This window comes from Lathyrus oleraceus, chromosome 7, assembly GCF_024323335.1.
Source record: "Lathyrus oleraceus cultivar Zhongwan6 chromosome 7, CAAS_Psat_ZW6_1.0, whole genome shotgun sequence".
Taxonomy (NCBI): Eukaryota; Viridiplantae; Streptophyta; class Magnoliopsida; order Fabales; family Fabaceae; genus Lathyrus; species Lathyrus oleraceus.
In genome coordinates this window covers 47,162,273-47,187,762 of record NC_066585.1, presented here as the reverse complement: position 1 = coordinate 47,187,762, position 25,490 = coordinate 47,162,273, and the positions used below count along the sequence as shown (strand labels likewise).

The 25,490-nt window shown below is 39.2% G+C and overlaps 1 protein-coding gene across 2 annotated transcripts; it reads left to right on the top strand.

Annotated features, from left to right (window-relative positions):
- Window positions 1-398: 398 nt before the first annotated feature.
- On the top strand, window positions 399-4,105 carry LOC127103409 (probable inactive receptor kinase At4g23740). Of its 2 annotated transcripts, XM_051040673.1 has the most exons (4): window positions 399-683; window positions 1,044-2,344; window positions 2,472-3,167; window positions 3,816-4,105. In XM_051040673.1, exons 2-3 carry the CDS (start codon window positions 1,099-1,101, stop codon window positions 3,158-3,160), a joined length of 1,935 nt encoding a protein of 644 aa, XP_050896630.1. In that variant the 5' UTR covers window positions 399-683; window positions 1,044-1,098; the 3' UTR covers window positions 3,161-3,167; window positions 3,816-4,105. The 2 variants fall into 2 exon arrangements, with proteins under 2 accessions (XP_050896630.1, XP_050896629.1); XM_051040672.1 differs by lacking the exon at window positions 3,816-4,105 and having other exon boundaries at window positions 2,472-3,337.
- The last annotated feature ends 21,385 nt before the right edge of the window (window positions 4,106-25,490 follow it).

Here is a 25,490-nt window from a genome sequence, read left to right as displayed (position 1 = left end):
AAGAACATACAAAGAAATTATAATTTATGTCCATATTTCTTTAATAAAATCACTATTTAGATAAACAATTCAGGTCATTATGCCACTTGTCACAAAATATTCCATTTGATTTTTCAAATATACAACGGTTAAGTCATTTTAACATGAGAGACCGATTTTATGGACGAAAAAATTTAAGAAGACAATTATTTAAAGAAAATATTTAGATGAATTAAAGACAAAATTTAGAATATTTGCGAGGACGTCAAACATATTTAATCCTATTTGAAAATTAATATTATTATAATTTTTTAAAAAAAATAAAAGAATATATATTTAAATGTATCCATACAAATTTAAGGGTAAATCAAGAAACAATAGTCCATGTGAATCCAAACAAGACATTTAAGTATGAAAGCCAAAGAACTAACACATGACCCCACATGTACCACATCACCATCTCCACCATTCCCATGATTCAACAAAAAAATAGCGGTTTTCCGTTCCAACTTTCACCGTTATTTCCTCATTATTAGTATTACTCATTCACACATTGCCACTACTACTCCATTTCCATCTCTCACAACACAAATAATACCGTTAACTTAAACAACCGTTGTTAAAACTCACCACCACCATAAAAACCCACTTTTCTCTTCTTTTTCATCTCTACATTCTTTATTTCAGATCTACCAACAACCAAAGTAAGTACCAGTACTTTGCTTTTAACTTCACTTTTCTTCATACAAAATTTGAATTTCCTCGATTAACACCAAAAAGCTCAAATTCAAACGCGCTTTTTTTAATTCTTTTTTAATTTTAACCTAAACTTACTTGTAGTAGAAAAGAAACACTAGCACTGCAAAAAGCTCATTCTTTTATGCAGCAATTTTCTCAGTGTCAGTTTCTCCTTTCATAGACAACGTTCTTGGAATAATAACAATTTGAATTTTCTCTTTTTTCCTTTTTGTCTCTTTCATTTCGATTTTCACAAGCGGGAAATTTCACTTTTTTACACTTTATTATATACTAACATTCTTGTAATTTCATTTCAATCTATGCAGCATTAAGCTTATTGCAGAAGCTGATTATTTGTTCTAGAACTTGAAGTGAAAAAACATGAAGTTTCTTCATGTTTCGTGTTTTGTTATATGCTTATTGTGTTTGTGGAAAGGAAATTGTGAACCTGTTGAAGATAAAGAGGTTTTGCTTGATTTTGTGAACAAGTTTCCACCTTCAAGGACATTGAATTGGAATGAGAGTTTCTCTGTTTGTGATAATTGGACTGGTGTAACTTGTAATCAAGATAGGTCTAGAGTTATAGCGATTCGTTTACCGGGTGTTGGGTTTCATGGAAATATTCCACCTGGTACTATTAGCAATCTTTCAGAGCTTCAAATTCTGAGTCTAAGATCCAATTTCATAACTGGGTTTTTTCCTTCTGATTTTTCTAATTTGAAAAACTTGTCTTTTCTTTATCTTCAGTTCAATAATTTGTCTGGTTCTTTGCCTGATTTTTCAGCTTGGAGGAATCTTACTGTTGTTAATTTGTCTAGTAACAGATTTAATGGGACTATTCCTTTTTCACTTTCTAATTTGACTCAACTTTCTGGTTTGAACCTTGCGAATAATCATCTTTCTGGGGATATTCCTGATCTGAATTTGTCGAGGTTGCAGATGCTGAATTTGTCTAACAATAATTTACATGGCACTGTGCCGAGATCATTATGGAGGTTTCCTGAATCGGCGTTTGTCGGGAATAACGTAACTCTTGGAAATTATAGTGTTGTTCCGCCCGTGCCTTCGCCGGTTTATGTTAGGTCTTCGACCTCGGGGAAACGTGGGAGGCTGAGTGAAGCGGCGCTGCTTGGAATTATTGTTGTTGGTAGTTTTCTTGGGCTTGTGGCATTTGGTTTTTTGATGTTTGTGTGCTGTTGTGCTAGAAAAAAGGATGAAGATGATTATGATGATGATGCATTTGTTGGAAAGTCATCGAATAAGGGAAAAATGTCTCCGGAAAAGGCAGTTTCGAGGAACATGGATGCTAATAATAAACTGTCCTTCTTCGAGGGATGTAATTATGCCTTTGATTTAGAAGATTTGTTGAGAGCTTCCGCTGAGGTGTTAGGAAAGGGAACTTTTGGTACCGCCTACAAGGCGATTCTTGAGGACGCGACTGCCGTTGTTGTGAAGCGATTGAAGGAGGTAGCCTTTGGAAAGAAGGACTTTGAGCAATACATGGAGATTGTTGGAAGCCTAAAACATGAGAATGTGGTTGAGCTGAAAGCTTATTATTATTCGAAAGACGAGAAACTGATGGTATATGATTACTACAGTCAAGGGAGTGTCTCTTCTTTGTTGCATGGTATGTACCTAACCAATTGCAATTTCATATGTTTACTATGCTTGAATCAAATGTATATAAAAAAATTTGTACTCGTTTGTTCTTCTATGTTATAGATAAAATGGTAATGTTTTTCTGAGAATTTCAGGGAAAAGAGGAGAAGAGAAGGTGCCTTTAGATTGGGATACTCGGTTGAGAATCGCTTTAGGTGCAGCAAGAGGGATCGCTCGCACCCATGTTGAGAATAGCGGTAAACTTGTACATGGAAACATCAAGTCTTCGAATATCTTTCTCAATACTAAGCAATACGGCTGTGTATCTGATCTTGGTCTAGCATCGATATCAACGTCCCTCGCCCTACCAATCTCACGAGCAGCCGGTTACCGGGCACCCGAAGTTACTGACACGAGGAAAGCAGCGCAACCTTCAGATGTTTACAGCTTCGGCGTGGTGTTACTAGAGCTTCTAACTGGGAAATCACCTATCCACACAACCGGTGGTGATGAGTTTGTCCACTTGGTGAGATGGGTTCATTCTGTCGTGCGAGAGGAGTGGACGGCCGAAGTATTTGACTTAGAGTTGATGAGATATCCAAATATAGAAGAAGAGATGGTTGAGATGTTGCAGATAGCGATGTCGTGTGTGGTAAGAATGCCTGATCAGAGACCTAAGATGTCGGAAGTTGTGAAGATGATTGAAAATGTGAGACAGATTGATAATACGCAGACTCGAGCGTCGTCTGAGAACCAAGCAGAAGTTAGGTTATCGTCTCAAAGCGAGACCGATAATGAGAACATTAACTCCTCTTCTTCCCCTTTACCAAAAGGAAGTGAATGAAAACAAAGTAAAGTTGTTGACATTTATTTCATTTGAATTTGAATTGTATCTGTTCCACGTTCTGAACAAGAACAAGATGATTAACCATTATTATTTTTTCAAATTATTTAAGTTTCCTGAATTTGCACCTGCTTGGTGCCACAGTTAGCTGATTACAATATCAAGCATTTCTTTGTATGTTTTTGTATGTATGTCATGAGTTGTTTAACATGAAGATTTCTTAACCAAGTCGATAATCTCATCGCCGAACAACATACTATGAACTTGAAACTTTCCAATGTATATCAACCTGGTCTGATCTGTTTATTGTTTCATAGGTTCATGTAAGTAATGAAATATAAAGTGCGTGTTTGAATTGACAATGAGTTTAGCATTTGACAAAGTCACAAAGGAGGCACCGCCATAATTTCGTCAAATTCATCTTTCAAACATGTATCTAGTTGATTATAGACCTTTACCTTTGCCTTCGTAAGTGCAGTTTTTATTAAAATCACGATGCCGTATTGTATATCAACTTGATCTGATCTGATTATTGATTCCAAGCCAGGATGAAGGCACCATAATTTCATCAAATTTATGTTCAAACATGTATCAAGTTGATTATTGACCTTTGTAGTTTTTATTAAAATCACGATGCTGTTTCGTTTATGTTCAGGTTAGGACTAGAAACAACCGATGAAACGATGAGACAATGCTTATCTGCGGTGGATTTGAGCTTCTGGTGCGGTGCATAAAGGATTTGATATGTAACATTAGCACTTTAATACTCAAGTCACTCAGAGCGGTTAAAATCATTTGCATGTGGCGTGCAATGCGGACAAACGTCTAATTAATATGGATGGTGGATGATGCATCAAAGGGCGGAGTTGTCAGCTCTACGTAAGAATGAAATAACACTTGTTCCTCGCATTCGCTTTGTCTGTGAGGCTTGTGAGCTGCCTATAACAGTTAAATTTGGTAAATGAAATTTTGAAACCTTTCATTTTGAAAATGTGTCAGGATTTTGGATGGTTACAAAGCAATGAGCCTGATTGTGTAAGTATTAAAAGATGCCTTATTTAATGCTACAAATTCTCGTTGATTATACTGTCAAACAATTCACGTGTTCGAACACTCCTCTGTCCCTCATTGTTCACAAACTTGTTAGCTAGTAGAAGTATCTAGAAGTGGACACAACATTCAGTTTACATAGTTTGAATTTTTTTTGGTTTCGACATTTATTCCATAGGACCAGTGCCTAAGACAGTGTCATATTAGAAAGAGACAATTGTGGGCACACTGGTATACCAGTGAACTATTTCCTCAGACCATTCATTTTTTTTGGGATTACTTACTTATCTATAAACATGTTGTATGTAGTGAGCATTATTTGTTTGGGATTATGCAATTTTCACAAGTGAACCAATGAGCAAATTAATCTATATTTAGTAAAATTCTCAATCAATCTTCCAATAGTTTCAGAGATCCTCAAGCTTAAAATCATTTTAAAAATTGTCAAAATTTAAAATTTGATACAAATAATGAGAGATGAATTGAGAATGTCCCTCCATACTTTACTGATGATGCAGTAATGAGCATAACATGCCAATATATGGACCATTATGTTATTGACCATATTGACAAAATCAATATGAGTCTCTTTGAACCCATTACTTCTCTACTTCACACTCTTGGTCATCATCCCCCAAGTTGTTCTAGAGGTTTGATTTCCATTTCTTCTGTGCTTGAGTAGGATTGATGTCTCCCGGGTGTTAATGAACTAATAATGTTTTTGTGACATCAAGTATGCGAAGATACCAAGTCTTAGGGGTATGTGGAGTTGCAAGTTTTGTTTGGGATCAAGTTTGAAAGATTGACGATAGCGGAGGTGTGCGCCATGTCATCAACCATCCACCCCAAATTAAAGTTTTACAATGATGCAAATAAAGTAGTCATGATTGAAACATACCTAGAAGTATCTCACACTTGTTTTTAGCCTTGTTGCCATAATATCAAGCATCGAGGGAATGTGGGACGACCGAATATCGACAAGTAACTACTTAAACTAAACTCCCATATAGAAAAGCATTCCCTTAGATATGAAGAAAATGATGATGAAATACTCTCTTTTGAGAGAAAAAAAAAAAGTTGATCGACTAAATCCTAATAGAGAATTCATCAATTTTGCTAAGAGCAAAGACATTATAAATGTTATTAGGATATAGGTTAACTTGGCCAAGATTGTGCAAGATCAACTTACCAAGTTTCGGACGGTCAATGCCAATATTTTTGTCATATCCCTTGAATAAATGTATATCATAGACCCTAAGATTTCATGTCACTCCTTGGATTTTCAAGGGAACGTCCCCTGCATGGACGAACACCGTCGAAAGCACTCGCTAGAGAAGGGGGAGACAACAAAGAGGTTCATCGAGGACCTCTTGAAATTAAGGTTTATTTTCGAAGTAAAGTGCACACATGGCTATAAAATGTCGTGCTAGTAAAAATGTAACAACAAGTGGTACATGTTTGTCAATTACTCGGATCTTAATCAAGTATTCCTCGAAGGCGCTTACCCCTTACCCAATACTAACAAGTTGATGTATAACTCATTGGGTTTGAAACTTTTATCCTTCATGGATGTGCATTTCGGTTACGAATAGATTCTAATGGACCCCAATGAAATAAGCAACACATTATTCATGACTCACACGAGGAACTTTGTCTACAAAGTAATGTCTTTAGGTATTAATAATGCAAGAGCCTCGAACTAGAGAATAATGAACAAGGTCTTTAAATACTATATATGTGACATGCTCGAGGTATACACGGAATACATGATTGTAAAGTCCAATAATGAAATAGGATATACAACCTACCTGAAGTTCATCTTCAAGGAATTCATGAGGCACAACATGCGGTTAAACTCTAACAATTGCATATTAAACATGAAGACCAAGAATTTCCTAAGATACTATCTCATGGAAAGGGTAAAGTTAGTTGTGACGAGGCTTTTCAAGAAGAGGCGAAGATCCATGGCTCTCTTTCCACCTTAGCCACATGGATTTCTGAGTTGAAATCTTCCCTTGAGGCGGAGAAGAAGCGGCATCAAGAGATATCTACTGCTACTATTGCAGACCGTTATGCCGAGGTGTTGTTCCTTTTGGATTTGATGCATTTTTCAAAACAACATGGATAAGTGTTTAAGTGTTCCAAACTACTTCAAGTAGTTTTTCTGGTGCAAAAGGTGAAGTTGATGAGAAACGCAAGAAAATGGGGTTGAATTGGGTTTCTAAAAACAAAATCTTTTTCTACCCAACCCAACAAACATAAAATATAGAACAAAAATAATGAAATAGTTATTTTTATCCTTGTTCGTTATTAACAAAACTACCTCCAGTCCATCCGCCAAGGTGATTTCGCCTTATCAACAAGGACTTAATCTAATATAATCAAACTTGATTACAACACAAAGACCAACTACCAATGTCTTCTTGAGTATACTGACTAAACCCTAGTCACTCAAGGAAAATACAATCAAACAGATTGAAATACAAAATATGTTTACAAAATGCTTCTAAGAAAGCAGAATACACAAATGAATAACAAGTATTTCACACAAAAGATATTCAATGAAAAGTATGAACAAAAGTTTGTTGTGTGTGTGTTTCTTTTCTCTCAAAGTATTTCAAAGTGCACTGTTCACGTATATGATAATCTCTTAGAATGTGTAACACTTTTTTAATTCTTCCAAGTCTTCTTTATATAGGCAATGTAGAGATCCGTTAGAGGGTAGAATTTGAATACCCAAATGCAGTTGTATCCTTGCATAATGTCTTGTGAAAATGGGAGACAAATGGTACAATAATACAATCCTTAACCCATAAAATCAGTGTAGTGGAAGGAATATTTGATCTTGTACAGTGTATTATTTTTATTACGTATAACCTTTTGATATTATCTTCAATATTCAGAGGCTTCTGAAAGATAGGTGATAAAGCATGCATAAGAGAAAAGTAAGAATCTGGTTGAGAGAATCTTCAGAAATTAGGTGTTCAGAGTCTTGATCCAGTTCCTCGGAACTTGGTATTCAGAGTCTGGTGACACATATCATAGTTCTTTTAAGCATAGGGATTCAAAGCGAATTTTCTTCAGAAGCTTGAAAGTAACAAAGTCTTAGATAAGTAGATGTCAGATGCGTTGAGTACTGAATCAAGAGCTTGATCAACTCGTAAACACATATCTCAGAGTCAGAGTGCATTAGATTTAGAATTTGATGACGTCATACATCATTTAGTCAGAGTTAGACTTGTATAAGAAATCTGCACACTAAACAAAATGATTAGGGTACAAAATTGTTCTCTAAAAGTCTATGTATTATTATCATCAAAGTATAAGGCTAGATGCAGAACCACATTTTGCTCTTACAATCTCCTCCTTTTTGGTGATAACAAAACAACACATTTTGATGAACAATATTTACTTGATTTAATTACATAAAAACATCAGAGTGAGGTTTGTAAGCTCTCCCTGAATCTTATGCTATTAAAATTATTTCTCAACTCAAAAATTCAGAGTTAGATTTGCAATCTCCCCCTGAGTTTAAGATTTAAAATAATTTTAACACGTAAAATATTTCAATCATCATGAAAGATATAACTTCCCTGAACGAGGAAGATTGGTTAAAATATCTTCTGATCTTTCTTGATTTCAAGTATCAGAAAGTCTGGTTATTAGAAGACTATCTTGTCAAGGGCTCGTTTGAACTTGTATCAGAACTTGATTATAAATTCTCAATTTCTTGTATCAAAGTCTTGTTGGAAACTCGTTTTACTTAGAACTTAGTTTAAATACCATATATGTCTGGTTAACGCTTTTCTGATTATAGAGTTCTAGAATTTCTGAACCCCTGGTTAGCTTGATTGAAAAAGTTAACAATAATGGTGAACTTATTCAAAGTTCCCAGATTAATGATCAGAGTCAGAAAATAAAAGTCTCATAATCAAATGTTTGGAATTCAGAAGGGAAATAATTATATCAAAATCGTGTCCACTCTTCTCCCCCTTTGTCATCAATAAAAAAACATAAAGATAAAGACAAAGCAAAGACACAACAAAAACCTCATATCATTCAGAACGCAGAAAAAAATACATAAATGAAAGCAAGAAAGATAAAAGAAAAACAACAAAGAAACAAGTTAAAAAAAGGTTTCTAAGATGGGGGTGGAAATTTGGACATAATGGCTTGAAGCATCTCTTCAATCTTGGTGTTAGTTTCAGTCTGTTCCTTGAACATTTCATCCTGCTTGTCCAGGCGAGATCTAACAACTTGATTCTCATTCTTCAGCTCTTACAGAGTCTTTAACACCAAGGGAATGAGTTCAGTACCAAAGTCTTCATCATCCACAATTGGTTTTGTTCCAGATACAATTGTTATTTCAGATATAGGAAGAGACTGACCACAACATCAACTTCTACTTCAGAAGTGAGAAATTCTGGGACAATAATTTCTAGAGGAGGAAGAGCTCCTAGATGAGATCTTGGTGTAAATATTTCCAAAAGAGGCTCTATAACCTCAGAAAGCTTGTCATGAAATCTTCTCTGAGCAACTGTATAACAGATTCCTTTTAGCTCCCAGGAGCGTGAGTTCATCCATCTTTTGAAATCAGCCCAAACATCATCACTCTGGGCAGGATTGACACAATATGTGCAATCTTGTACCACTGAGTTTAGACACTTATTTGCTTCTGATTCGAACTGCCGAACTAAATCATCAATCTCCTCAGGGCCAGTGATGGTTTGAGGTTCAAGTTCAGATTCTATCTCAGTATCAGATGAGATATTTATGGGTTGGTCATAAGAATTAGGGGATGATGGTTCATCATTTCTGATACTTTCCATGAAAGTATCAATGACTGGTTCATCTATTTGGTTTGGTTGGGGGTGGAGATATTGGTCTTGGCGTGTCTTTTGGAAAGGCATGCATTTAAGGGACAATGAGTGTGAATGAAGAGGGTGTGGAAAATATTGAATCGGATTAGGAGTCTTCTAGTTGATTTGGTTGAGGGTCAGTGGGGATTGGTTCAGTAGTTGGTAGTGGTGTAGGTTCAGATGGTTGTTATGTTGTTATAGTGGGGGTTTATTCAGGTGTGGTGTTTTCATTTGGATTCAAGATTTGAGAGAGAAGAATTTTAGGTATTTGTGGTGGATTGGTCATAATGGTTACTAGGGTAGTAGTTGTACTTGTTTTAGAAATAATTGGAACAATAATAGTGATGGTTGATTCATATATAATTAGAATTTGTATTAGAATTGTTACAAAAATAGTTGGTTTAGGGGTGGTAATTGTAATAGATATACTTGGTTGTTTTGAAATGGGAGTTGATATGGTTCCAAAATGGATGGAGAGTGATATTGGTGGAATTGGTTAAAGATGAGTAGATGAAATAGTAAAAGCAGATCAAGCAGAATTGAAAGAAGTCTCAGTCATAGGAGACTTACCACGAGGTCTGGTCAGAGGAGTAGTTACTTCAGCAGACCTAGCATTCTCAGAAACATCAGCTTCTGCTTCTGGTCCCATTGAATTTCTCAAGATGTCAGAAGTTCTGGTAATCTTGGCCGAGGGCCTCGCTGTTCCAGAAGGTCCATCACCAGTTGACTTTGACTTCCTATTTATCTTGAGTGAGTAAACATCAAAAGCATGATCTGAAAGTTCATCAAATGAATACGCAACTGAAGTTAAACCTGATTATAGAGAATCACCAATGTAGGATTCCAAAAGTTTTGGAGGATCTTCCTTAGTGAAGATATGATAGTCAGTAATTGGAATTCTTCTGGAAGCAACCATATTCTTGTCCATAGTTTCTAAAGGGTCAATGAAAGCAGTGATCAATGACATATTCTTAAGATTCCTTCCATTGAAGGTCTTTCGAACATCAACTTCCACTTCCTTTGTTAACCTACTTCCATCAACGTTTGAAGTAACTTGCCCTAAAAAATAATATCATAAATCAATCTTCCCATATGTATTCACTTTTTAGACTTTGGAGACCCATCTCTTATTTCTATGACCAACTCACTCAAATACTTGAAAAGTATAGAAGGTAATTTCATATTAATTCTAGATGAAATATAGTACAACATGTGTTTCTGATCAGTGTTGATGTAATCATAAGAGTTTATTGAAGGCATGCGATGAATGTAGCCTAGAAGAATCTTGAACCAAACTGAAAGATTATTGTCCAGATTCTTGGAATTAGATGAGTTCTTTCCATCTTGGAGAATAACTTCAATAATAGTATCCAATATTTCCTTCTTAGCATGCATATCAAAGAATCTCTTCCCAGAACCATCATGGTTAATAAGCTTTGCTATATATTTCTCAGAGATGGTAATCTTGTGCCCTAACATAAACAAAGTAATTTTGTAGTTGTAAAAAATCAAGAATTGCTTCACTATCTCAGGATAAACATGTCCTTTTAGACGATCAAAGAACACTTCCCAGTTTTGAGATTTAACTCCTTCTGTGAGATCAAACCCATTTGCTTTGAGATGATCAAAATCCACACGCAGTTCAAAAAGAACTTCTAACTACGTGACTGAAGTAGAAAGAGTAAGTTCATAAATTCCTTCTTTCCTCTGTTCTTGTTGTTGATTCGATTATTATTCTTAAGTATCTTATTGTTGTTCTTGAGCTTGTTGTTGAGATTGAGCCATGATGATGATGAAGAATAAGGTTTAGGGTTGCAGAGAATTTTTTGGTTTGAAAGAGAGAAAGTGTAGGGGAAAAGTAGCGTAAGTGTGTGAAGTGGGTTGGCTAATTTGAAGGAGAAATTCCATGGGTCTCTTTAGAAAACTGTGTAATAGGATCTCAAACGGGCAAAAGATCTGGCTAATGAGTTCTGTCATAACATTCTTATCCCTATTGAAGTATTTGACCCTTTCAAAGTTGCTCTAGAGGGGGTTTCTGCAGAGGACCAGAGCGCATCCTCTCAGGGAAGGGAGGCCTGGTCTTATTCTCCTTTGTATTTCTTTTTCTTTTCTCTATAATGTTGGTCAATTTTCATGCTTCGACCAGACAACAATATTTAAATACACTTTTACCTTAATACTTGGAATTTTTATTTAGCTTTGTTTACTTGAAATATATTTGTTTCTTCTTTATGGTCGTTTATTCCACCTTATCAGGTGCTAGTCTCCTCACCTTAGATTTAATAGCGAGGTATTATTGCACATGGGCTTACTCTTTGTTTCTACAATTTAAAATTTGTTTGCCTCATGGACGGATGATGTCAATTGTGTTCGTCAAAATTTGTAGTCCCAATCGGATTTTCGTCATTACTAGCTCTAATTGGGAAGAGTTAGTATGGTTCTTTAGCGTTGCTAGGAACTGTCCTCGTCCAAAGGTAAGGTTCTTGTCCCTACCCCCAGAGTTGACTTGGTTTGGGGTGGAAAAGTTTGAGCTCTACAGTCTACACTCTTGAAGTGGTTAGTTTTGAAGAGGGGGTGCACCAGTTAAGCGTGTTCGCCAAGTGTGGAATATGCCTTAGAATAATAGCCTATTCCATCTTGAATGGGATTACAAGACCCTTTTTGGTCGCAGTGTCTCATAGTTAACAGATTAATTATTGAAAATATGCAAAATCTTTATAAAATAAATAGTTTGTCAAAAGATTTATAAGGGTGTTGTGTGCTCCCTTTCCTTCATGTATTCCTCAACTAACCGTGTGTTGGCTAACACGATGTTCTTTTCATCCGTCTGGTCGAGGCGCCTTTCCTTCACAGATTTTATATGTGTACCTTTAATTTTTGGCTGATACGGGGTGACCAGTGTCTTTGGATATGATCGAACATATTTAGCATTGCTCGGGGTTGTCCCTTCTGAGCGGTTGGGGAAGGGGCATTTTTCCGTTCCTTTATCCCGAGGTAGACATCTCTCTCCATAATCCTCCAGACTTTTTTGAGATCGGCATTGGTTTCGACCGAATATCTTTGAAGATTATTGCATTCGATTTTAGGATAGATCAGTGAGGTTAGCGTATCCATGAGGCAACGAAAGGTTTTATAAGAATGCAATTGTAACTGAACTTGCATAGAACTTCAAGGAATCACAAGCTGATGGACCAAACATTATTCCCTTCTCCCATAAATATCATTAATTCAACGTACTCCCATGAATGGACTATTAAACTATTTCCTGTCTGCCGGTTTGAACCTTCGTATGACCATAAAATTCCTCGTTCATGACCCATATTTCTCTGAGCCTGGAGCCCCATCACTGGGCAGCCATATATTTTCATTGATGTACCTATATCATTTTTATGGACGGCCAACATATTTATGGTTCTTCTTTCCATTGTTCCCTTAGATGGGAGGTATTCTTGGGATGTTCCTCCAATGATAACGACAATGTATTGGTGTTTCCTTTTGCAAGTCGATCTTTTCTACTTTGTGAGAGTGAGCTATCGAGTTGCTGAAGGGAAAAGAATCTCTACTATCACATGTGTTTAGATCCGGTCAGCAGACATTTAATAGTTTGACTACGCTAGATTAGAAAGATACTACAGGGAATCCATCTTATATGAGGTACCTTGTAAGCATTTTCACTGGTGATGGAGGCAGTTCAGACCATCAGTAGTTTTACTCAAGATTCTTCATATTTCCCCGTCCCTCGAAAGCCTTAGTTAAATTCGATCTTCATTTCTTGACTTGGTATCAATTTTTCATCTAGAAGAGGTGTCTTAACGATAGATCATCGTCGAATTTGATGATGTTTTAGATCTCAATGTAATGATTAAAGTTTGTAGAATAAATTATAATACCTAACAATTCTCATCGCGATAGTGCATTGTGTGATATGCGATGGTAATCATTATCGTCGACAGTAACTCTACATTCAAAACTCCGTTTACTCCATCGCAATCTTGGGCTACTGATACTATACAATATTTTTTTTACCACTCAGAGATTCTTCGCCTTACAAGGAAGTACTCCGATTTCAGATCTACGTTGAAAGTTGTTATAATCTGGATCTCATTGATGAAGGATAAATGAGGCAACATGAAATTGGAGGTTAGTTGACGATTCTCGATGCTATCCTAGAGGTAACTGCCTTTATTTCTCGGTGATTATGGAAAAAATTGGGTTTGGATCTATGACGGCCCCTTCATCGAACTTTCATGAATTATGAGTCATTTTAAATAGACAATGTCACTAATCTGCTCTAGAACCTGATTGGGGGGGGGGGGTATGCTGATGGTGAGGAATCCTAAATAGGTGGTGCTGATCTTCGATATAGTGGTGTGGGGGTGTATCTGCAAGGTTGGCATTCTAACGCCCAAATCATTTCAGAATTCAAGATGAGTGTAGTAAAAAGTAAAAATCATAGAATATACCTTAAGTAACCCGCGGGGTGGATTTTTATAATGTTGAAATACAAGAGACTAAGATACATTTGAATAAATCGCGTGTTTTGAAAATCATTACAGAGACTTTATTATATATAGAGAGATTACAACTAATTACATGATATATTTGATGCGGGACTATTCGATATACAAATATTCTTAACACTATATTTACAAATATCAACACTCCCTCTCAAGCTTGAGCATATAAGTCAAATGCACCAAGTTTGTTACATATATAATCAGTTTTGGGGGCTTCGTAGGGATTTTATAAACATGTCTTCCAATTGATCATTAGAGCTGACAAAGTTTATGACGATGTCACCTGACTCAATTTTCTCTCTGACAAAGTGACAATCTATCTCAATACGCCTGGTCTTCTCATGGAAGACTGAATTTTAAGCAATGTGCAGTGCAACTTGATTATCACAAATAAGTGCCTTTGGTCTTGCTTCTTCAATTTGAAGTTCTATGAGCAACTATTTTAACCAAATAAACTCACATGTTGCCATTGCCATGGCCCTATACTCTGCCTCGACGCTTGATCTTACAACTATGTTTTGTTTCTTACTTTTCCAAGATATAAGGTTTCCTCCAACAAGTACACAATACCCATAAGCGGATCGTCTATCAATGGGTGACCCTGCCCAATCAACATCAGAGTATCCAACTATCTGAGTATGCCCTTTATTTTCATACACTAGACCTTTTCCTGGAGCACATTTGATGTATCTCAGAATCCGGATAACAACATCCATGTGTTCGTGACAAGGGGAATTTAAGAACTGACTTACCATACTAACGACAAAAGAAATGTCTGGACGAGTGACTGTGAGATAATTAAACTTTTCAACCAATCTCCTATACCTTTCTGACTCAGATAGAGGCTCCCCCTGATTTGGTAGTAGTTTGACACTTGGATCCTTAGGAGTATCAATTGGTTTAGCATTCAACAAACCTGTTTCTTTCAAAATATTCATAGCATATTGTAGCAGTAAATTCATGATCATCAAGCTATGGATAAGCTAGAGATCAAATAACAAGAGTCGCCACCGCACCTTTATTGTTTCCAAGGGAAAAGGGAAAAGTACGAACAAAACCCAAAAGTAAGAAGTTTCCAAATCAAAACTAATAAAATGTCAGAGATTACAGGTAAAGGGGTTGGTTACATAGAGGGAAGGTGTTAGCACCCAAAGTGTCATAGGTACTCCTAGGGAGCCCTTTTTGTGTGCATATGTATTTGGTACAAAGTGATGTTTACAAATAAATAGAATGGGGGGATGAGAAAAGAATTCATTAATTATATTTTTATGTTTGATAAGACCTTCGGTCTTGTGCCTGCGTACCAACATAAAAATGAGGGATCAAAACCTTGTAGTTCGTGATACAAATTTCAAAGTGGATGCATTACTTTTAACAAAAATTAAGTTTGAAAGGCACAAAGGCCTAAAAATGGTTTGAATGAGTTAGTTCTTTTTGGCTTATTGAAAGTTTAAGTCAGGTATAGTTAAGTTTAATTACAAGTATGATTTAAGAAACAAAGTTTGAAAATGCAATGGCATAAGGCCAAAGTTTCAATCTTTTTTGCAAAAGTGGTCAAAGTTTAGAACAAAATAAGTTCAATCAAAGAAGATTTTGAAAAAGGAGGGAGAGATTTTGAAATTAAATAAATGGGGAGAAGATGAAGAGACTATCCTATGTACAAAAATTAAAAGTTTAGAGTTGAAAAGATCTGACCAAATGGGTAGCAATCCAATAGACAAGAATGTCAATAGAAACCCAAAATTCCCTTGGACTTTTAGAATCAAGCAACACACAAATGCACAATTATATTACCTTGAAGAGCAAGACATTAAATAAATATGGCCACATCCAAGCTTATCCATTCCATGATCTTCTTCAAGATAGTCCATGTAACAGATGAATTTCACAAGTCACATGTTCAAAATAACAACTTCACAATGATCATGTTGCAGATGAACTCAGAGAGATCTTGAATGATGTATCAGATGAAGTTTCAAATTGCAAGCACTTGGTTTCTTAATAAGTTGGCATTGGCCAAGTCCTTTAGCATAGGAATGTTGCCTAAATTCTAAGTCCATCTGTCCAAGATCAAGCCAACAGTCCACACAAAACTTTTTTAGGGTTTTTGTTGTTATTATGTACATTAATGGTCAAAGACCACATAAACAAGCAAAGTATACACAAACAAAATATATCACATAATAGTGTCCAAGTGGGCAAAGTGAAAACTGCATTAACATAAACAATTAGAATGATATGAACAATGGCAAATGTATAAAAGCTAGAATTAAATGACATTAAAGTAAAGGGCTTGAAATTAAAATTTAGTAGTCAATAGGTTAGAAGTTAGTATTGTTTTGTTTTTGCTTTTCATTTTTAAGTCATTCTTTGGAGAACACTCAACCCACTTATCACAAGCATGGATCCTTGAGCCAAGACATCTTCCAAAGGAAGGAAAAAAGGACAAGTTTCCATACAATACCATGAAAGAGAGGAGACTTACAATCTCACTAACTAGAATGCTATGCCTTTTATGTCACAAATTTAGCGCTATGTTAAGTAATCGTAATTGGACTTATGTAGAAGTCACAACTATTTGAGGTCGCGCAATAAAATTTTGGTGTTAATGCATGTTAGAGACATAATATTATGAACTATGCTCATGAAACTGTCGCAACCTGAAAAATACAGTGCGCAAAAAAAAACAACCGGCGAAAGAAAAAGACAGAAGAGTCGCCACCGTGCGTTATTCATCCCAAAGGAGGGAAAGGAAACGCTCGAAGTAAACCTGAAAAAGGAAAGGACAAGACGGGGTCTCGCAACCAAATCTTGGGTTCGGGAGTCGGTTATGCGAAGGGAAGGTATTAGCACCCCTACGCATCCGTAGTACTCTACGGGATCCACCTTTGTGGTTTTTGTCTAAAGGGTGTGGGTTTATCTAATGTGTTATTTACTAAAAAAGGTTAAGAGAAATGACTCGCACGGATGTCGCATCCACTGCATACGTATCTCATCTGAATATGAGAATCAGAATCTTCGTAGCTCGGTTGACCTATGGGTTGGGGGGATGTGTGCTCGCTAAGACATCACGTCTTATGCCTACGTATCTCATCTGGCCTGAGAATCAGAGCAAAACGTAGTTCGGCTAACTACGGGGTTATGGATTGGGTTTAGGGCGAACAACGTTACTACACAATCTACCGGATGCTTGACCCTTGGAGACTTACTCGCCTGTAGTAGAAGGAGTTGACGTGTTGCTTTGGGTTTTAGGGTTTGGGATGCTCAAGGGCAAAAAGGTAGTCCTAGGTGAAGGAACCGCGCTACCTTATTTGGCATGCAAAATGGGAGACTATACGAAGCCTCGCATCCTATGGGGAACAACCACATTACACAAAACATGTATCTTAAAGGGAAAGGGGAAAAGGGGAAAAATACCACGCGGATGAAGATCCGAAGCTACAACACTTAAAGGGATAAGCAACCCTGAAATCTCTCCAGCTAGATCATCAAAAAATTCAGTCAGTACGGGGAATCGGAATAAACCTCCGGATGGCATCCCTGCAAGAGTATGTGAGCCCTCACAAAAACTCGACAAAAGGGTTAGAGTAACAGGATGAAAACAAGAGAAAACAATGCCATGGAAACACAAGACAGGTTAGAACAAAACAGAACAAAAAGCAAATACTGTCACGTTCGCGACTGCTTCGCATAGCGAAGGCTTAGCGAAGCTTCGCTACAGGCTCACCTAGCGAAGCGGCTAGCGAAGGCCTGCGGGTTTTGGATTCCTCCTTGATAACAGTTCGATCTCTATGATCCAAAACCCTGTGGTATCCATCTCATAAACGAAAACGATTAAAACATTCAAGGTATTGTTACACATATTCATACACAAATATAAACCCGTGGGCAAAACCTGATATCACCTCATACATTCATAATATTCAAATTCAAGGCGTAAAGTAATAGGAACAAAGGCATACCTGATGAGAGAGACTGATTAGGATTAAATGGTACGGCTGGATCTGCAAAATAGTACTAGGGTTTGTGTGAGGCGGAGTGAACTTCTCAGAGCTGCCTGAAGGTTGCTGCAGAGTAGTTCCTAGGTCTCTTTCTCCAGTCTATGGTCTTTTCTGTTCAGCCAGTGTTCAGGTCTCCGGTTTTATTTCATTGGCCACTCTGGTATTTATAGGCCAAATTTCGCAGCTTGTGGGCTTTGAATGAGGACAGCTCAAGCCCAAAATCTTTCTGATATTTTCTGAAATACGCGCCCTTCGCCTAGCGAAGGATCTGCTCGCCTAGCGAACATGACAGTACTCTTCGCTAGGCGAAGCATATGCTCGCCTAGCAAGCATGACAGCTCAGCAGCAGATTCTTGCTTCTTCCATCTTGGCGATTTGTACGGTGAATAGGCCCCATCTGGCCCTGTTGGTAGTACCTCAAGTTTTTTCCTTGTGTCGACCGATCGTCTGAATAGAGCCCACAAAGTGTCCTGGATGATGTTCAAGCTTCTTGGAGCTAACTCTGATTGTCATGATGCAATGTGATATGAAATGCTAAATGAATGCATGAATGAGGAGGGCAAATTTTGGGGTGTTACAGCTTCCCCTATTCAATCATCAGCTAACCCGAGTAGGATGAAAGCGAACAGCTTGTTTGACAAATGGGGTGAGCTGTGATTGAATACCAAAGACAAACCGAAAATTTACGCTCCGAGAACACCACAAAAACGCGGAAATACACCGTGCTGTTTATTCTTCTTCCGGTCCTCTGGCTGAATCTGAATCAGTCTTCTGACTTAATCTGGAGTTTTGATTCTCTGGCTGAATCTATACTCAATTTAGTCCTCAGGTTGGATATTAATTTTGATCCTTGGGCTGGATACATTTTGATCTTCTGGCTAGATCTTCTTCGATCTTCTGGCTAGATCTTCTTCGATCTTCTGGCTAGATCTTCTTCGATCTTCTGGCTAGATCTTCTTCGTTTCGATTCTCTGGCTGAATCTATTTCCTTTGATTCTCTGACTGAATCTACTTCGATCTTCTGGCTAGATCTGAATTGTTGCGATTTTCGATCTTCTGGCTAGATCTTCTTTGCTTCGATTCTCTGGCTGAATCTACTTCGATCTTCTGGCTAGATCTGGGTTGATTTGATGATAAATTCCCATCATTAGGATCCCGCATCTGAGGCATGCGCTGGTTGACCCTCTTGAATATTCCGCTTTTGGGCTTCGTACATATTCTTCGGGCTAGAACATGTTGTAACGACTCCTCAATTAGACTTGGGCTTGCTGGGGAAATAAAGCTTGTAGGTGACTTCACTGGGGAATCTTCAAATTGAGCCTTAGGCTGGCTTACTGGAACACGATTCTCAGGCTGAATCTTCGAAATGACCCTCAGGCTGGATCATTGGGACACGATTCTCAGGCTGAATCTTCGAAATGACCCTCAGGCTGGATCACTAGAAAACGATTCTCAGGCTGAATCTTCAAAATGACCCTCAGGATGGATCACTGGAAAACGATTCTCAGGCTGAATCTTCGAAGTGACCCTCAGGCTGGATCACTCACGCTTGATCCTCTGGCTGGATCTCATGACCTTGGTTGTAACGTAATTCTTCAGTCTGCTTGGAAGAACCTGTTTATCAGCTTATGTGTATGCTTGATATGATATGCATGCAAATGCAAATGTTATGCATGGTGTAAAAAAAAATCTGCTTGGGGAAGCAAACTCCGGTAGGGAACAGATCGCTGTATCAATCCTTGAATGCTCTGTGGGGAATGATCTGTCTGCCGGGACCAATGAGCCACCAAAAATAAATTGGCTGCTTGAAAAGTTGACCTTGTGGGGGGAGTATCAACTATGGAAACTTTGTTCGGCGAGGCTCTGTGAGGAGAGTCTGTGGGGAAAACACTTCCTGGGGAAATGTCGTAGGAAACGACCTTTGCTGGGGATATGAATTTGCTAATCGCCCTCAAGCTGGGGATTAACAAATCTGTTAAAAATAATCTGCTGGGGATGAGATGAACACTGGGAACACCACCCTCTCATCTGTTGGTTATGCAACCACTCCGCTGTTGCTAGGAAGATACAGTCTGACACTGTCAACTCTACTGGGGATAGACAATCTGGATATTGTCAACTCTGTTGGGGAACATGCTCTGCTGTGGAGAGACTTTGTCAACCGCTTGGGGATGAGGATTCATGACTTGGCATCCGGTTCCTGTGACCTACAACCAAAAATACACGTATGCCTCGGGGGAATTACTCGGTTTGAATTCACCGTCCGGGATTAAGCACATTCAAAGCAATTTTAAATGTTTTCCTCTGCAAATCATCTGCAAAAGCCACCATTATGTTCATATGCAATATGTTTTATCAAAAATTCGGACATTTTTGCAAACAAACTGATAAATGAAAAATAAAGAGGCTCTTTAACTGAATTATTCGACTCTTACTGGGGAGAAAATTTGTGCAAGGAATAGGCGAGGGTATTAGGAAGCTGATCCCTGAAAAGAGGTGATCGCTATAAAAAGAGAACTATCTTAATGGCAATGGGATACGGGGTCCCACCGAGTTTCGACTCTGCTATGGCTCGTATGTCCTTAAGACGCTCTGCTCATGTTGCTTTCTGAAGTGGATGATTGGTCGATCTTTAGCCTTCGAAGATCGCCGGATTGAATGAAACGGTGATATAACACTGATGAACTCAGATCACAGTCATTCGCTTATTCCCTAACTTTTGCTTGGATCGCCCCCTTTTCGGGTTTTCAATCCATCGGGATACCCATTTTTGCCTGAGCCGCCCTTTTGGGTTTTCGACTCACCGGGTGTACTCTTTTTTTATATCCCTAATTTTTGCCCGAACCTATTTATTCTCGTTTTTTTGGTTCGTCGGGATGCCCCTTTTTTGCCTGGACTATTCTTTTTACTGTCCAGCGGGTCTATTTTATGCGAAGTATTTTTTAACTGCGTTTGAGTTGACAGGGGTCGGGAATCCTTCGCCATCCATGGTTGTTAGCATCAAAGCTCCGCCATAGAAAATCCTTTTAACCACGTACGGACCCTCATAGTTCGGTGTCCATTTGCCCCTGTGATCTGTGTTGGGAGGAAGAAATATTTTGAGTACCAATTCACCGACTTGATACCCCCGAGGGCGCATTTTCTGACCAAATGCTTTCTTCATCCGTCTCCGATATAGTTGGCCACGGCATATAGCTGCTAGTCTCTTTTCCTCAACTAGGCTTAGCTGATTGTATCGAGAACGGACCCATTCTGCTTCGTCCGGCTTCATTGTTGGTGCAGGGAAAAGTTATTCTGGCACAAAATGGCATATCAACCCCCTTCCGGTGTGATCAACACTATACCAACTCCGCGACCATTGACGTGGACCGCCCCATCAAACATCATAATCCATTTGGATTCAGGGTTAGGCCCCTCCTCCGGGAGTGGTTCCTCTCAATCTTTCGATTTGAGAAACATGATGTCCTCATCAGGAAAGTCAAACCTCATAGGTTGGTAATCATCAATCGGTTGCTCGGCACGATAGTCTGACAAGACACTTCCTTTGATGGCTTTTTGTGAAGTGTATTTGATGTCATACTCTGTCAGTATCATTTGTCACCTAGTAATCTTTCCGGTAAGTGTTGACTTTTCAAAAATATACTTGACTGGATCCATTTTTGATATCAATAGAGTCGTGTGAGTCAACATATACTGTCTTAGTCGGCGAGCAACCCATGCCAAAGCGCGGCAAGTTTTCTCGAGCAATGAGTATCTTTGTTCACAGTCGGTAAACTTTTGCTAAGGTAGTATATTGCATGCTCTTTTCGACCTGACTCGTCATGCTGACCGAGCACACAACCCATTGACCTTTCTAACACAGTCAAGTACATGATCAACGGTCTTTCGTCTCGGCCTGTAGACTTGCCCCGATCTTGATCTCTTTCTTGCCGTCTGCGGCACCAACGTTGATGGTCTCAACCACCTCCTGATAAGGTGTAATAGCTCGGTCCTCCTGTTTCAACAATCTGGCTAACCCTTCAGGCAATTCACAATCTTCCTCAGCCCCTTCTTCGGCTTGATAGATAGGATTGTCGAAGTCATACTTGGCCATAACAATGTCGTTAACAGTGAGATCCGAGTGGTTGGCTCTGCATGATGGAGGATCATGCTTTACCTTAGAATGGGAGATTTTTTTTTGGAAAGAAAGAAAAAATGAAAAAAGAAACATTGCCATTTTTTTTGTAAAAATAGAAAAAAACTGAAAGAAAGAGAACACAAAATTGTTTGCAAAAAGCCGTCCTTTATTGATGATAAAAATAATTGCGAAATGTATCTAAATGGATGGCCCTATAAATGAGCCGTTACACCTTGGGCAAAGTGTAAGACTTTATTATGCATGTAATAAAGGAAAACAATAAAAAATCACTCTTTCAGTAGAGTAACCCGGACGGTTTTTTCAGACGACCAATTGTCGAGCTTTTCTCCCGGGACACACGGGCGAATCCAGCTATCTAAGTCACAGTCGCTGTCAGCCTTGTCTTCATCTGCATCATTGACGATGTGGGGAGAAACTAAACCCCCGCTGGAGAGAGTACCGGTTTCATTCTTCTGAGATCCCGGATCATACCCCAATCCAAACTTGTCTTCTTTGATGACTGGCTCCACAAATTTGCCCCAGCCTTGGGCATTACCTGCTTTAACTACTTCAACAGCATTAATCTCCTGCCCGCCGTGGGCTGGCATCGGGTTCTGGATAATATTAGGCACCGGAGCAAAATTGATAGCTTGGGCATCTCTCAAATCTTGTACCTTTAACTGGAGAGCCTTGCAGTTATCTATAGTATGGCCAGGTGCGTTAGAGTGAAAAGCACATCGGGCGTTGACATCATAACCCCTAGGCAAATTATTGGGATCGATTGGTGGGGCCAGAGTTCTCAACGTAACCAGATTCATGTCAATCAGCTTGGGAAGTAATACTGAATAAGGCATTGGGATTGGCTCGATGACCCGGTCCGTCTGCCTTGGACGTTGTTGATAGTGTCTCTGCTGACCCGGATTACCTCCTTGTTGTTGATTGTTGTACCTGGGTTGTTGTTGCGGATGATATTGCGGTTGAGGAACAGGTGTTGGACTAGTGACTGCGGCCACTTGATCTTGATAATAATTAGGGCGTCCGTTACTCCTGCCTCTGCTGGCATACACAACGCTTGCCTCGCCTTCTTTTCTTCGCTGACTGTTACCAGCAAACGGTCTCTTGGGACCTGATGAGTTGGAAGCACTATTGTCTTGAATTCGGCCCATCTTCAATAGACTCTCGATTCTTTCTCCAGCAATTACTATCTCTGCAAAGCTGATTGACGGGCAAGCAGCCAATCTCTCAATATAATTGCCTTGAAGAGTGTTCATGAACATGTCTGCCATCTCCCTTTCAGACATAGGGGGTTGGACGGACGCAACAATTTGTCTCCAACGCTGAGCATACTCTCTAAAGGTTTCTTTGGCAGTCTGAGACATACCTTGCAACAAGGTCCGATTTGGAGCCATGTCCAAGTTGTATTGATATTGCTTGATAAAAGCCTCTGCCAAGTCTTTCCAGCTCTTGATGGTAGTACGAGACAAATGAGAATACCATTCACGAGAAGCTCCAGTTAGACTGTCTTCAAAATAGTACATCCACAGCTTTTCATCTTCCGTGTGAGCTCCCAACCTTCCCAAATAAGATTGGAGATGAGTGCGTGGGCAAGAAGCCCCGTTGTATTTCTCAAAAGTAGGGGGTTTGAACTTGTGAGGAATCCTTACTCCCTGAACCAGACCAAGATTTGTGACATCAAAGCCTAAGGAATTTTGAGACTCCAAAGATTTGAGCTTCTGAGCAAGCTCATCCATACGGCGAGTGGTCTCGAGGGCCTCATCGTGCAAAGAAAATTGATCATACTGATAATCTTCAGTAACGGGGCGCCCGTTAATCCGAATTCCTTGATTCACATTGTACCTTCCGCCAATACCATTTCCAACATTCCCTGTGTTGCCAACATTACCCGGGTTTCCATCAGCATTTGCGTTACCCGCGTTCACAGGGTTATCAGCGTTCCCAGGGTTACCAGGGTTTCCCTCAGCATTTAGTATCTCCACCTCCGGATCAGGCCTCGGTTGCTCAACCAATTCCCTCAGCTTTTCCCGGCCTTCTGCCATACCAGTCATCAATGTCATGAACTGATCCATCCTTTCACGCATATCAGCCAGCTCTTTCTGTACTTGGTCCATCGCTAGCTGTGGACGATTTTCCTTTGTCGGGTATCTGTGGACTCGCTTGGGACCAATAACTGCCTGATACAGGGAACAAACATTAGACACTGCGGTGACACCTGCAAAACAGACAAGGGTTAGTATGCATGGTATGCGATGCACTACTTATTCAGTTTTGAGGCACCCCCGTTTTGAAAGGGAATACCCTGCAAATGAATAAGCATGAGATGTTGGATGCAAATATGCAGATGATGTTATGCAATGCAAAGGCATGTCAATCAGAATTGATGGATCCGCTTGAACATCTGTCAGGTTGCACTGCCTGGAGAGAAACTCACTGAGGAATATAATACAAGATCAAAGCTCTGTTCCAGAAAACCGGGTTGGTTGGAGGTTAAGGTTTCCTGAATTTAGCCCGCCCCTCACTGGTAGGTTTTAAGAACAGAAGTTCGTCAACTTCAGCCCTTCAGTCGTGAATAATACGTTTACCACTGAAGGTTTGGCATTATTACGGGATAAAAGACCTCCACTGACTCCCCTCAACAGGACATCCTAAAGCAAGTTCTCAGTCTCGGGGTCCTCGGATTGAGCAACGAGAATGCGCCCACCAGAGCTAACATAATCACGTCTCGGAGGAGAGGCCTCGACTGAGTTCTTAGGAAATGGTCACCAAAGTCGACAATTTCTAGAGGAACATCATGTCATTACGGAACATCCGTAGGACATAATATATCCAAAAGAAACCTCGTCTGGGTGTGGTTCTTCACGAACGACTTAACGTAGCAACACGCCACGCAAGCCTCATGATTATCCACTCTAAAACCTGTGTGTACACTCAAGCCTGGGTAATGGGCTTATCTCTCACAGAACACCCCATCCCAACAAACAAACAAACAGATCCAACATATACAACAGATACATGCAAGCAGGTAAGCTAATAAAGGTACAAAAGCATGAACACCCAATAAACAAGAAATCACACAAGCTAGGAGGGACTCGCTTAGGGAAGATGGACCAGCAAGAGGTCAACTTCTTAGTATCCCCAGCAGAGTCGCCAGCTGTCGCAACCTAAAAAATACAGTGCGCAAAAAAAAACAACCGGCGAAAGAAAAAGACAGAAGAGTCGCCACCGTGCGTTATTCATCCCAAAGGAGGGAAAGGAAACGCTCGAAGTAAACCTGAAAAAGGAAAGGACAAGACGGGGTCTCGCAACCAAATCTTGGGTTCGGGAGTCGGTTATGCGAAGGGAAGGTATTAGCACCCCTACGCATCCGCAGTACTCTACGGGATCCACCTTTGTGGTTTTTGTCTAAAGGGTGTGGGTTTATCTAATGTGTTATTTACTAAAAAAGGTTAAGAGAAATGACTCGCACGGATGTCGCATCCACTGCATACGTATCTCATCTGAATATGAGAATCAGAGTCTTCGTAGCTCGGTTGACCTATGGGTTGGGGGGATGTGTGCTCGCTAAGACATCACGTCTTATGCCTACGTATCTCATCTGGCCTGAGAATCAGAGCAAAACATAGTTCGGCTAACTACGGGGTTATGGATTGGGTTTAGGGCGAACAACGTTACTACACAATCTACCGGATGCTCGATCCTTGGAGACTTACTCGCCTGTAGTAGAAGGAGTTGACGTGTTGCTTTGGGTTTTAGGGTTTGGGATGCTCA

What these genes read in the sequence shown, in the direction of transcription:
- LOC127103409 (XM_051040673.1), top strand. Translation starts at nt 1,099, where the DNA reads ATGAAGTTTCTTCATGTTTCGTGTTTTGTTATATGCTTATTGTGTTTG. An exon ending in TGTCTCTTCTTTGTTGCATG is followed by an intron (nt 2,345 to 2,471) that starts GTATGTACCTAA and finishes TGAGAATTTCAG; the next exon opens with GGAAAAGAGGAGAAGAGAAG.